This window comes from Macrobrachium nipponense, chromosome 1 (assembly GCF_015104395.2).
Source record: "Macrobrachium nipponense isolate FS-2020 chromosome 1, ASM1510439v2, whole genome shotgun sequence".
NCBI lineage: Eukaryota > Metazoa > Arthropoda > Malacostraca > Decapoda > Palaemonidae > Macrobrachium > Macrobrachium nipponense.
Genome location: NC_087200.1, coordinates 65,896,951 through 65,910,694, shown reverse-complemented (window position 1 = coordinate 65,910,694; position 13,744 = coordinate 65,896,951). Strand labels below are relative to the sequence as shown.

General features: G+C 42.6%; 2 protein-coding genes across 5 annotated transcripts in view; one reads left to right on the top strand and one right to left on the bottom strand.

Moving 5' to 3' along the window:
* LOC135220041 (DNA repair protein RAD51 homolog 3-like) overlaps positions 1 to 1,747 on the bottom strand; it is a 56,081-nt gene extending 54,334 nt beyond the window's left edge. Inside the window, exon 1 of the mRNA XM_064257372.1 lies at positions 1,719 to 1,747. Within this exon, the coding sequence (XP_064113442.1) occupies positions 1,719 to 1,747 (29 nt within the window). The remainder of the gene's footprint in view (positions 1 to 1,718) is intronic.
* Positions 1 to 12,746, top strand: part of LOC135219377 (DNA repair protein RAD51 homolog 3-like) — a 247,163-nt gene extending 234,417 nt beyond the window's left edge. For all 4 annotated transcript variants that reach the window (XM_064256100.1, XM_064256101.1, XM_064256099.1 and 1 more), the window contains one exon: positions 12,215 to 12,746. In XM_064256100.1, the coding sequence (XP_064112170.1) occupies positions 12,215 to 12,349 (135 nt within the window). In that variant the 3' untranslated portion in view covers positions 12,350 to 12,746. The remainder of the gene's footprint in view (positions 1 to 12,214) is intronic.
* The last annotated feature ends 998 nt before the right edge of the window (positions 12,747 to 13,744 follow it).

Genomic DNA, 13,744 nt, shown 5'->3' with positions numbered 1-13,744 from the left:
TTTGAAATGATATTAATAATATAACCTCAAAGATTAATACAGTAATAGGTTAGTAATTTTAGGTATATTTGAAGTAGGATGTTATTAAAGGTGTACATTTGGTATCTAAACTTTCAAGATAGGCAGTTATAAGCATTTTTAATGGTGGTTCTAACTATTCGCGGGTTTTAACTATTCACGGGGGTGTCTGGTAAACATCCCCCGCGAATACAGGGGGAACACTGTATACTGTTTGTTAGTTTCATTAGTTGAAGAGAGATACTAATGAAAATTATGGCTTACTGTGTCCTAGGAAAAGTGATTGCTTGGCGTTCGTTGGTACTCGTAAGAGCTGAATGTAAACAATCGATTGGAAGGTTTTTTTTTTTTTTTTTTTTTGTGTATTATAGTTAATGATTAATTAATAATTATTTGAAATGAGTACATACTGATTATTTATACATTTTATTGGCATATTCTAAGCTTTTAGCTTCTTAGGTATAGATGTCAGAATCATAGACTAGGCTTCAGTAGCAACCACTAACATAGGTTAGGCTTATTGCTAAGGGACATATGCTAGAGTCCTAATATATGCAGTAAAAATGGGGTTGAACATTACATGCAGTTGAATATTACTCAAGTATGTACAGTATTTTGCCTTTTTGGAGTCATATTTCTTCCGTCGGATCGGCGTCGTAACCCTAGAACATGTGTTATAGGCCTGGAAATATAATTTACTGGGGTGTTTTTGGAGGGCTTGGAACAGATTAGTCATTTTACATGTAAAATTTGGTCCAAGATACGAAAACCTCATGATACGAAGGGCGCCTCGGAACGGATTAATTTCGTATCTCGAGGTACTACTGTACTTGTCTTCTTTGGAGAAGCTTATACCACAGGATCTTTTCAGTTTGAAGCCCCTGCAGTTGTAACCTTTATTGTATTGGTCAACGGTACCTCTCCCACATGCTAATCAACTTTGTTGCCATTTCAGAAATAGGGCTATTAGATCCTTAGTACAGTACGTCCTCAACTTAAAGTGTAGAGTCCATTTCAGCACCACACTGTAAATTGATTTCCACTGCAAATGTGTACTTTACCGAAGTGTCAAGACCCAGGGTACCTGAAGTTGACATTTCCAGTCTCCTAAAAGCTATGGAGCTGTATCTTCTTACAGTGGTATCTACACAAGGTGAAGAAGCTTTCAGCTTGGTTAACAAGTAACAGGGACCTGGTCAGAAGTGGGCAGAAAGCAGCACATGAACTTGCTGGAATGGATTCACTTTTTCCTGGTTTTCTAGTTACTTGTGGCATCCATACAGGGAAAGTTGTTATAGCTAGTTTTAGCAGACAGCAACATGACAACCTACCCAAGAAAGCAGGGATGAACTTGATCAGAACCTCTGTATCAACTGTTTGTGGTCTTTATCTAGATAAAGGGTAACTAAGACAAGGTTGTCCCAGGTTCTTAATAGGAAGGTGGTGCATCATTGTAGTCAGCTTCATTAGCCAGGAAGGTAGGCAGTACGTATGTTGTGCAGTTAGTACAGCATGATGAGATGTCCTTTTATGGAGTCTAATATATGCTGTTGAAATTCAGATCCTTCAACCACAGTATGGTTCCCAATTATGCGAGAATTTGGTTGATCCACGGCCTCTCAGAACTAGAAAATCGCAGATTTCTGTACACATACCTTATGGGAATAATTCCATTAGGGCCAAGGCAAACAGCAACTTACCCAGTCAAAAACATTTTTATACTACCCATTTTCAATACTTTCTATGTACTATACTGTAATTTTTTCTAATATGAAATTGTTCTTTTTATGGATAACTAAAACATTAAAAAGGTTTTAATATCTTGAAAAAGTTTTAAATTACACCCAGGATGGTGAAAACTCCCCCTCGTAAACACTGCCATCATTGGGTGCAAGTGTACTGTATGATATAGTCATTTCCTTTAAAAAATCTTTTAAATGGAATTTCCTCTATCTATCCTCTGCCAAAAAACCTTCACTCCTCTATCTCATCCTCTGTGAAGAGTTCTTCTGCTGAAGGAAGACTTTGTGAAACATTTGAGGTTTCAGGGACCGATGGATCATGCGTGTCTTCACTCCTGTTAGACCTAACAAACTTGGTTATGAGCGCCTGTCTCAGTTTCTTTGTCTGTCACGTTCACTATGTACTCGTTTTCATCTAAATTTATTCTAAGATGAAAAAGAACTGATGAAAATTCAAAATTTGATATGAAATTACAATTTCTTAAAAAGAAATGATAAAAATTCAACAAAAAATGACAGTTATTTGAAAAGTTTATTTCGAAAGATTCTCTCTCTCTCTCTCTCTCTCTCTCTCTCTCTCTCTCTCTCTCTCTTCTCTCTCATCTCTCTAACTCTCTCTCCTCTCTCACATCTGCTTCTCTGTTAAAGCACTTTTACAAATCATTTTCATCAAAATATATTTTGTTCATGAAACTTTCCTGACAGATATATATATAGCTGTATTCCTCCCGAAGTCCGGCAGAATTTTCAAAACTCGCGGCACACGCAGTGGGCGGCCAGGTGGTAGTACCCAATTCCGCCGCGGGAGGCGGATATCAGGAAAACCATCCCATTTCTATTCATATTTTTTTCTGTCGCCGGTCGGTAAACATGTTTACAGACCTCCGCCCAGGATTTTTGGATTTGACTCGTTCTAAGTATCTGGATTGACTTTTGGTTTTTTTTTTTTTTTTTGACTCTGGATTGTTGGATTGGCATACGCGATAGTGGACTGTTTTTTGATTTTGGATTGGGCTTTTTCTGTGAATGTGATGTCTTGATCAAGTTCAGTGAGCTTCAGAGGTGTGTGTGAGAAGTGATTGCAAGGTGAGGCTACCGAAATCATCGGTAGACCCCCACACAGTATGTATGGGGTGTAGGGGGCATGTTTGTTTGTTGGATGATCGATGCATTGAATGCAAAAGTTTGACTGATGATGGATGGAAGGTGTATGAGTCCTATCGGCGTAAGTGGGGAGCTGCGATAGATCAGGAGGTCTCCTTCCCAAGAGCGGTTTCTACGAAAGGTAAGGAAGTAACATTTTCTCCTATTTTAACACCAGTAGAATTTGCTTCACCTAATCCTGTGTTGTTGGCTGAGGGCCTGGTTCTGCGTCTGGAGAAGGTAATGCCCTTTTCTCTGATTCTAGAGTCGTTACGCACTCTAGAGTCCAAGTGTTGGCCCTAGAAAACGGCAAAAGTAAAGTGTGGATCGTGCCCCTAGTGTTGTGGAGGGGGCGTCAGATCGGCCCCATAATGCCCTCTAGGCCTAGACTGTCGGGACTCCCAGGGAATCAGGGAGTGGGCATGTCGGAAAGCCGCAAGAGGGTTACGGGGGCTCCCCACCGATCTGGCGTCCCTCGGCAGGACCTGTTGCTACTTCCCAGGCTGCCAAGGAGCGTGCTCAGGCTCGCATCTTAAGGACTGTTTTTCGTCCTCCGAGGCGCCCTCCCGCGCAAGGGTGGACGCGATCGGAGAGACTCGCGTCGTGGAAAAGGACTTTTTCCGAGGGAGGACGCTTTACGTCCCCTCTCTCCGCTATCGTTGCGGTCTTCGCCTGCGTCGTATGACGCGTTTTCCTCCACAGAAGAGAGGTAGGACTCGTCCGAGGACGACGCTGAGAAGCGCTTCTCTCGCGCCTCGGAGAGCAGTTGCGTACCTGTGAGAAGGAAGGAGGCGTCCCCTCGCCCTCGCTCTTTCTCGCAGGCGCAGCCCTTCACCTCTCTCGTTTTCTTCGCATACGAAGAGTATTCTTGGTCTCTTCAAGACAATGTCGGCGTTAATGGCTCAGAAGACTCGCCCAGCAGCAGTTGAGCCTAAACGTAGGAAGGACGCTAGACTGCCTGTCAAGAGGACGAGGCAGTCCCCCTTCTCCGTTCTCCTCGTTCGTCTCTGTCTCCGCTTGCTTCTCCTTCGGAGCTTCCTTGTTTTTCTCGGTTATGCGGGTAGGAAGTCTCGTGGACAGGACGCTTTTCTTCCCTCTCGACGTCCTGATCAGGCCCGCGCGTCAGGGACGCCTTGGAGGACGCCTCGGCAGGACGCCTTGGAGGACGCTTTTTGAAGACGCTCGGCAGGACGCTTTGAAGACGCTCGGCAAGGACGCTTTGAAGACGCTCGGCAGGACGCTTTTGAAGACGCTCGTCGCGGGATGTTTTGCTTGACGCTTTGCCTGTTTGAGAAGGCTTTCGAGAGCGTCCAGAAGGACGCTTTGAAAGCGAAAGCTGGACGCTTGAGCGGAAAGCGTAAGGACGCTCCTCGAGAAGCGAGTAAGAGTAGCCTCTCTTGACGCTCAGCGCGGTCAAGAAGCTCTTCGTTCTTCCCGAGCTCTAAGGATCGACAGAAGGTCGGTCGCTTTTTGAGAGGCTGATATTTTTTAGTCATCTCGAAAGCCCTTTGTTGAAGGCGAGGACCCGTTGGGCGCACGCCCTCTCAGAGGTTCAATCTCCTTTGCTCTCGGGAGGAAGGAGAGCTTAGTAGTCCAGCGGACTCAGTGAGGAGGAACAGCCGTCAGTCTCGTCGGTTGTCGATTACAAGGTGCTGGTTCGATTGTTACGCTTCTTTCTTTTTTGGTGAGAAGTTTCCATCCTGCAGCTCCCAAGTCTCCACCCTCTCAGTTTTCGTCATCGAAGTCGTGCAAGGTTCCGGAGTTTGTGGAGATGAAAACTTCTTTGTCCACTAAGAGAGCGTTCAAGAAGTTGCAGGATTGGATGGAACGTCGGAAGGATCAGGGCAAGTCGACTTTCGCCCTTCCGCCTTCAAGACTCAGTAAGAAAGGCGGCATCTGTATGAGACCAAAGGAGAAGTAGGAGTTAAGATCCCGTCGTCTTCCCAAGGGGACTTTGCTAGTCTGGTCGATGCACAGAAGAGGTCTCTTTTATCGACCGCTAAGATTTCGTGGACGCCAACGGAGATTGACCATCACATGAAAGGTCTGTTAAGGACCCTGGAAGTCTTTAACTTTCTAGACTGGTGCTTGGGAGTCCTGGATCTTCAATCTAGGAGTCCTGACTCGTTGAGTCTGGGGGAGCTGTCCAATGTGTTATCCTGCATGGACAAGGCCGTCAGGGATGGTTCGGAAGAGTTAGTGTATAATTTCAAACACTGCTTTTCTCAAGAAGAGAGCGCTTCTGCAATTTTACAGCTAAGTCTGTTTCTTCAATCGCAGAAAGCGGAGCTTCTCTTTGCACCTCTTTCGAGCCATCTCTTCCCCCAGGCTATGGTAAAGGACCTGGCAGTGAGCCTACAAGGGAAGGCTACCCAGGACCTCTTGGCCCAGTCTTCAAGACGTCCCGCAGTCCCTACCACGTCGTCGTTTGGACGACCTCCTAGGAAGGTTAAACCCTTTCGTGGCGCTCCTCCCTCGAGAGGAAGAGGTTCCTTCAAACCTAAATCCTCTAAGTGAGAAGATAGTCCTTCAGATGCCGGTCGGAGCCAGGCTAAAGTTCTTTGCGGGGGCGTGGAGAGAGAGAGATACAGATGCGTGGTCCCTCAAGATAGTGGAACAGGGGTACAAGATCCCCTTTGTGGACCCCCCTCCTCTATCCACAACTCCCGAGATCTTTCCCCGTCATATCAAGGGGAGAAACATCAGGTTCTTTTTAGATCTTTTAGATCAAATGATCAAGAAAAGAGCGGTGGAGCAGGTCTTAGACCTGGGGTCACCAGGATATTACAACAGATTTTTTCCTGGTACCATAGCAGTCGTCGGAGTGGCGTCCAGTCTTGGACGTAAGCAGCCTGAATCTTTTCATAGAAAGAAAAAATTCAAGATGGAAACGCCTCAGTCGGTTCTAGGAGCCTTAAGACCGGGCGACTGGATGGTGTCCTTGGACCCTACAGGACGCATACTTTCACGTGCCTATCCACCCTCTTTCAAGAAAGTTTCTGAGGTTTATGTTAAGGGACAAAGTTTGGCAATTTCCGAGCCCTTTGTTTCGGTTTATTTAAGCACGGCTCCGATGGTATTTACCATGCTCATGAAAAACGTAGCGAGATGGTTACATTCTGCAGGAATAAGAGTGTCCCTGTATCTCGACGATTGGCTTATCAGAGCATCGTCAGAAGAAAGTGTCTGAAGGACCTTCACTTCACGTTAGCCTTGGCGAGGTCCCTGGGACTTCTGGTCAACCTCGAAAAGTCGCATCTGACCCCAACACGTCCATCGTGTATCTGGGGATTCAGATGGATTCAGTTGGCTTTTCGAGCGTTTCCGTCCCAAGGAACGACAGCTACAAGGCTTAGAGAGAGTTTCGGCCTTCTGGGGAAGGAAGCTTGCTCGGCGAGGGAGTGGATGAGTCTGCTGGGGGACCATTTCCTTGCTGGAAAAAGTTTGTTTCCTAGGAAGACTACACCTCAGGGCCTCTCCAGTTTTTCTTAGCAGAAGAATGAGAGTCAAAGAGGATCTGGATGCGAACCTTATTGATCACCGAATCGGTGAAGAACCACTCTAAGATGGTGGTTAGATCCTCGGAAGTTCGAGAGGGGTTGTCCCTAAAAGCTTCTGAGCCCCGACCTAGTGTTGTTTTCCCGACGCCCTCGGTGTCGGGATGAGCAACACTAGGAGGGGAGGAAGTGTCAGGCACCTGGAGGGGGGAACAGGTGTCCTGGCACATCAATGTGAAGGAACTAGCGCGGTTTTCCTGGCGCTACAGTTCTTCCAGCAAAAGGTTGCAGAGAAAGTGGTCCAAGTCAACTCGGACAACACCACAGCCCTTGCGTACCTAAAGAATCAGGGAGGTACACACTCCCGTCCTCTATTTTACTTAGCGAGGGAGATTCTGCTGTGGGCAGATGCGAGACGGATCAGGATCCTGACGAGATTTATCGCAGGAGTCCAGAACGTCAGAGCAGACCTTCTCAGCCGACAGGATCAGATCCTGCCGACGGAATGGACGTTGCACCAGGACGTCTGTCGAGAGCTCTGGAGACTGTGGGGGCGTCCGTTAGTCGACCTATTTGCGACATCACGAACGAAGAGGTTGCCTCTTTATTGCTCCCGTGTTGGATCCGGGAGCAGTCGCTATAGACGCTCTGCTCTGGGACCTGGACGAACCTAGACTTGTATGCCTTCCCGCCATTCAAGATCATGGGGGAAGTAGTAAGGAAGTTCGCGGCATCGGAGGGGACGAGGTTGACCCTGATCGCCCGATGTGGCCCGCGAAAAAAAAGGAATGGTTCACGGAGGTAATGTCCTTCATCATAGACTTTCCGAGGACTTGCCCTGGAGGGAAAGATCTACTCAGACAGCCCCACTTCGCAAGATATCCCGACCGTCTCCGCTCTGGGTCTGACTGCGTTCAGACTATCGAAAAGTTGGCCAGAGCGAGAGTTTTTCTAAAGCAGCTGCGAAGGCGATTGCCAATGCAGGAGGACTTCCTTGAGAGCTGTTTTACCAGTCGAAGTGGGCTTCCTTCAGGGCATAGGTGTAGAAGGAGGGAATTTCCTCTTCCACTACCTCTGTGAGCCAGATAGCCGATTTCCTGCTATTTTTAAGAAATGTGCAGAGCTGGCAGTCCCGACCATAAACAAGGGATATAAGAGTATGCTGTCAGCAGTCTTCCGACACAGAGGCCTAGACCTTACTGACAACAGAGATCTTCACGATCTCCTGAGATCATTTGAGACTTCCAAGATACCTCAGGCGAGGCCTCCTTCTTGGAACTTAGATTTAGTCCTTAGACTGTTGATGGTCGAGTCCTTTCGAGCCTCTCCATGAAGCGTCTCTTAGGAAACTTAACGAAGAAGGCTCTTTCCTAACTGCTCTGGCGACGGCGAAGAGAGTTAGCGAAATTCAAGCCATTTGTAAGCGAGTGGGCTTCAAAGGTGACAATGCGGTCGCTCTTTGAGTCCCACTTTCTTAGCAAAGAATGAAAACCCGTCTAACCCTTGGCCAAGGAGCTTTGAAATCTAAGGGTATGACAAGCCTTGTGGGCCAAGAACCTGAGAGAGCCCTGTGCCCTGTCAGGGCTCTAAAGTTTTATGTCCACAAGACAAAGGAGGTACGAGGTCCCTCAGATAATCTGTGTGTTCGGTTCAACAGCCCGATATACCATTATCCAAGAATGCTTTGGTGTTCTTTCTGAGGGACGTGATTAAGGAGGCTCATTCGTCTTACCAGAAGACCGATTTGAGCCTCTTGCGAGTGAAAGCTCACGAGGTCAGAGCTGTCGCAACCTCGCTTGCCTTCCAAAGGAACATGTCGATCAAGGACATCCTTGACGCCACCTTCTGGAGGAGCAATTCAGTATTCGCCTCACACTACTTGAGAGATGTGAGAACGATATACGAGGACTGTTGTTCTCTTGGGCCATACGTTCTGCAGACACAGTCTTGGGGGCTGAAGGTAGCTCTCTCCCTATCCCTTAGTTAGGTTTAGGTTAGTTTTTAGTTGTTGTGTTCTTTGGTTGTGGTGAGTCTTTGGTGAAGACCTCCCATCTCTTAGCTTAGTGTTCAGGGGTCTTGGATAGTTGGTCAGGTGGTGGTCAGTTGCTTCGTTGCCCTCATATGTATGCTCTATGCTCTTGTCACGTCGAGGTCACGTCCCCAGTTGACAGAGCATCCAGAGCGCACCAGCACTACAGGTCTCCACCTGGCTGGCAGCTCTGATTAAGCACAAGCAGGCTTAAAGTGACAGTAATCACAGAGTCTACTTTGCTAACAGGTGAGGAACCAAGGTGTACATCATCTATTTAATTTAAGTTTCCTACAAATCCTATTCTGTCTCTTCCCACCATCCGAAGGTGGGATTCTGCTATATATATATCTGTCAGGTAAGTTTCATGACAAAATGTTATTGTTATTTAATACAATTAAGTTTGTTCATACTTACCTGGCAGATATATATAATTAGGTGCCCACCCCCCACCTCCCCTCAGGAGACAGTGGCACTGATAAAAAGATGAATAGAAAATGGGAATGGTTCCTGATATCCGCCTCCCAGCGCGGGAATGGGTACTACCACCTGGCCGCCCACTGCGTGTGCTGCGAGTTTTGAAATTCTGTCGGACTTCGGAGAATACAGCTATATATATATCTGCCAGGTAAGTATGAACAAACTTAATTGTAATTATAACAATAACATTTCACAATAGAAGAAAATAAATTATTAAATGCCAAAAGTTAGTCAAAATAAGTTAACCTAGATAAAAAAAATTCTTACTTTATATTCAGCAATGACGGATTTCAAGTTGTCGGCGGCTGCCAAACCAAACTGGAAGTTTGCTCTCTTTCCTCCGTTTTTAACTTAAGGACAAGCTTTTGTTTCGAGAAAATATGTCTTCCTCTTCAACTTCTAGGCAGATGCATACATGATGTGGATGATCAGAATACACTTCGCAGATCTGAATAATATGTATGGCAAATGATGATGATACCGATCATTATACACACTGCACTACGACGTCACAAATGCATGATGCGGAGCCTTCTGTCTTAGCTAATGGGCAAGCAGGAAATCTTTCTCTTGCATTCCCCCCACCCCTTCTCTCAGATCCAGCCAAAAGCAAACCCCCCCCCCCACCCCCCCCCCCCCCCCCCACCTAAAATGCTTGAAAAGACAATAAATTTGATATATTTATGGCACATGACTCACAGACTTTGAACGGCTGCAAAGATACTGGAAATCTATTTTTGAGAACTAGCGACCGCATAAAAGGGAAATCACACAATCTGATCACGCATATTTCAGGACTGGACTGCACACTGGAGGTGATACAATTGTTCCAGTGTGGTCTTAGGAGGACTTCTGTGTAGTCTTCCGGTAGCTGTTAACCCTCTTACGCCGACTGGACGTATTTTACGTCGACATTTTTTGTCTGCCGTGTGCCGACTGGACGTATTTTACGTCGACTTACAAAAGTTTTTTTAAAATTCACGGAAAAATACTTATAGGCCTACCAGCCTAAAACTTTTGAATCACGCGCCTTGGGGGATGCTGGGAGTTCACGGATCAAGGTGTTGTTTTCTTTACAATCTTTACGCAGGCGCGCAGGCGCTCAAGCGCGAATTTCTTTCTTGCCACACTAAAAAGTATCTATGACACATCTCAGAAATTATTTCGTCACTTTGACATAATTTTTGTACCATTGTAAATTAGCCGTTACATGAAGTATTATATATGAAAATGTGTGCATTTTTATGTAAAATACAACAATAAAATACTCATGATTGTAGCTTTTATCAGTTTTGAGATATTGTTTTCATATAAAATAACGATAATTGCCAAAATTTCAATCCTTCGGTCAACTTTGACTCTACCGAAATGGTAGAAAAACGCAATTGTAAGCTAAAACTCTTATATTTTAGTAATATTCAATCATTTACCTTAATTTTGCAACTAATTGGAAGTCTCTAGCACAATATTTCGATTTATGGTGAATTTATGAAAAAAATAACATTTTCTTTACGTCCCGCGCGGTAACTCTTCCGAAAAAATCATACGGCGATTGTGGTAATGTTTGCACCATTTTAAATTAGCCGTTACATAAAGTTTTTATATATGAAAATGTGCGCAATTTCATGTAGAATACAACTAAAAATAAATTGAAGGCTTGTAGCTTTTCTCATTTTCGAAATATTTGCATATAAATCACGATAAATAGAAAAAAAACTTCGTTCGGTCCAACTTTTTGACTCTACCCCGAAAAAAAAAAAAAAAATGGTTGAAAAACGCAATTTGTAAGCTAAAACTCTTACAGTCTAGTAATATTCAGTCATTTATCTTCATCTTGAAACAAATTTGAAGTCTCTAGGCAAAATATTTAGGATTTATGGTGAATTAAAAAAAAAATCTTTCCTTCCGTCCCGCGCGCGGATTCTCCGCCACAAATCTCGCCCGAAATGCGTTACGTACCATTCTCGGAATATTTGCTCATTTCATATTAGGCATTTCATAGAGTTTTATATATGAAAATGTGCACAATTTCATGTAGAATAAAACAAAAAATATATTTTGAAGGTTGTAGCTGTTCTTATTTCCGAAATAATTGCATATAAAAAATATATATACAAAAAAAAATTTGACATTCAGTCAACTTTAACTCGTCAGATATGGTCGAAAACTGCAATTGTAAGCTAATACTCTTACAGTATAGTAATATTCAATCATTTGTCTTCAGTTTGAAAGACATTGGAAGTCTCTAGGACAATATTTAGATTTATGGTGAATTTTTAAAAAAAAATATTTGTTTACGTCCGCGGCGTTATAAATTCATGCATTATTTTGTGATAATATTTTCTCTGTGTTGCTTTTATTGTTTTTACATTGTGTTATATACAAAATGATTGCAATTTAGTGTACATTACAACGAAAAAAAAATTAACTTGTTACCTTCTTTAACCGTTTTGCGCACAGCGCGATTTGAATACAATTATATATGAAATTTCGTTTTTGCGCTATCATATATCGCATTATTTTTATATATGATAATGATTAATTTTTTTCATTTCTGATGTTTGCATACTAAACTTCAGCCAATGACAAAAAAAAGGAGGCCAAAATTAACTCTTAATCTTGAAAACTAAGCGCGCTGTGATTTTTTGAAAAAAATATTACTAAAATATAAGAGTTTTAGCTTACAATTGCGTTTTTCGACCATTTCGGTAGAGTCAAAGTTGACCGAAGGTTGAAATTTTGGCACTTATTGTTATTTATATGAAAATATCTCAAAACTGATAAAAGCTACAATCATGAGTATTTTATTGTTGTATTTTACATAAAAATGCACACATTTTCATATATAATACTTCATGTAACGGCTAATTTACAATGGTACAAAAATTATGTCAAAGTGACGAAATAATTTCCGAGATGTGTCATAGATACTTTTTAGTGTGGCAAGAAAGAAATTCGCGCTTGCGCGCCTGCGTAACGATTGTAAACAAAACAACACCTTGATCCGTGAACTCCCAGCATCCCCCAAGGCGCGTGATTTAAAAATATTTTTTCCGCTTCCGCGCTCACTCTGAAACACCTCCGGCACACGGGAGACAATTTTTTTTTTACCGCTTCGGCGTAAGAGGGTTAAGTTTGAAATCATCTTAAATGCAGAGATTTGGTGTTTATGTCTTCCTCTGCTAATTTTACCTTAGAAACATTAGTTACAATCTTTGCATCCCCTTTTTGACAGTTTTTATAATGATAAGTTATTTTTTTATCTGAATTAAGCCATGGAAAATAATAATAAGGGTTATTCTCAGGTAACAGCTGGAGGAATTCGTGACCTAATCGAAGATGACGTGCCTGTCACTGATGATGAAATTCAAAGCACATCTTTCCAAAATGCAGAAAGACAAGGATCTAAGAAGAGGAAGCTGGAAAATGTTACAGAATGAATTTGATAAAAGATTTTTTCAAGGATTTTTATAGCATTTACTCTGTTCTTCTTCTGTCATTGTTAGTTGAAGCCAGCATTGCACTGGCAGGGGGTCCTCTTCATCTGAACCTTCCTGTACCTGGTGATACGGAAAATTTGAAATAATTTGCAACACTTATAATCTTGAAGGATTTGTTATACTCTGTTGATGCCAAATTTGAATAATTTGTTATACTTAGATGATGATAAATAGCCAACAAAAATGCAGATATTTGAAAGATTTTTTATATCATAATATTGTTATCTACCCAAGTTCTGATTAGTCAGACTAAACAGAACACAATTTTAGCCATATAAGTAAGCCATGAACTCTTATTTTTGTAATATATTGAATGACAAATAAAAGTTTACTTAAAGCAGGTCTCTGTCAATGATATGGGATTCATGAAGTTTGTGATTGTTATTGCTAAGTGTATCCATTTGTACATAAAGTACAAATAAAGTAATTCTTTAAGAGCAAGAAATTATACTCTTCTCTTAAAGAATAACCTATCAAATTTTTACATTTGTTTCAAAACAAACTAATTGCTATCATTTAGGCAAAATTTACAAAATCATCCTAGATATCATGAGGTGCTATATAGGTTGTTTTATCTACATTTTAAGCAACAATTTAGTTTTTAAATATTTTTGGCTTGGAAGAACTGCTGGTGCTCATTTCTCAGGGCTTTTTTGCTGAGGTGTTGAAGGATTAGCCCATCTCTCTCTTACGCAGTATTTGTTTTCATTGTCCATTTCAGATCAATTCGCCATTGGAGAACCTTGTTTCCAAAAGAGAAAACACTGATATTTAGGATTTCACTCCACAGAAGATGATAGCTTGACAAGGAGAAAATTGTATTTTTTTTCAGTGAAGAAGACCCAGGGCTTCTTTCAGGACAAGGATAGGTGTAATATTCTTTCACTTCAATTTATACTTTTTCCTATTGGTGGTTCTGGGGGTATTATGGTTCACTGTAACATTGGTTTTGCTTGTACTCTTAGGGTTATCTGGTAAAACATATTTTTGAGGAGTAAGGTTTTCTTCCCTTTACTCCATACAGCTTTTGTTGATTGTTTATTTCACTGTTTTTTGCACTGTGCATCAAAAGATGGATAAGTTTTATCTGCACAATCTGTTATTGATATTTTATTTGCTCCGGTATATCTACACATAAAGTGATTTATTATTTTTGTACATGCAACTTCCCCGGCAGATATATACTTAGCTAATGTCTCTGACGTCCCGACAGAATTCAAAACTCGCGGCACACGCTACAGGTAGGTCAGGTGATCACCCTCTCCCGCCGCTGGGTGGCGGGAATAGGAACCATTCCCGTTTTCTAATCAGATTTTCTCTGTCGCCGGTACCGAC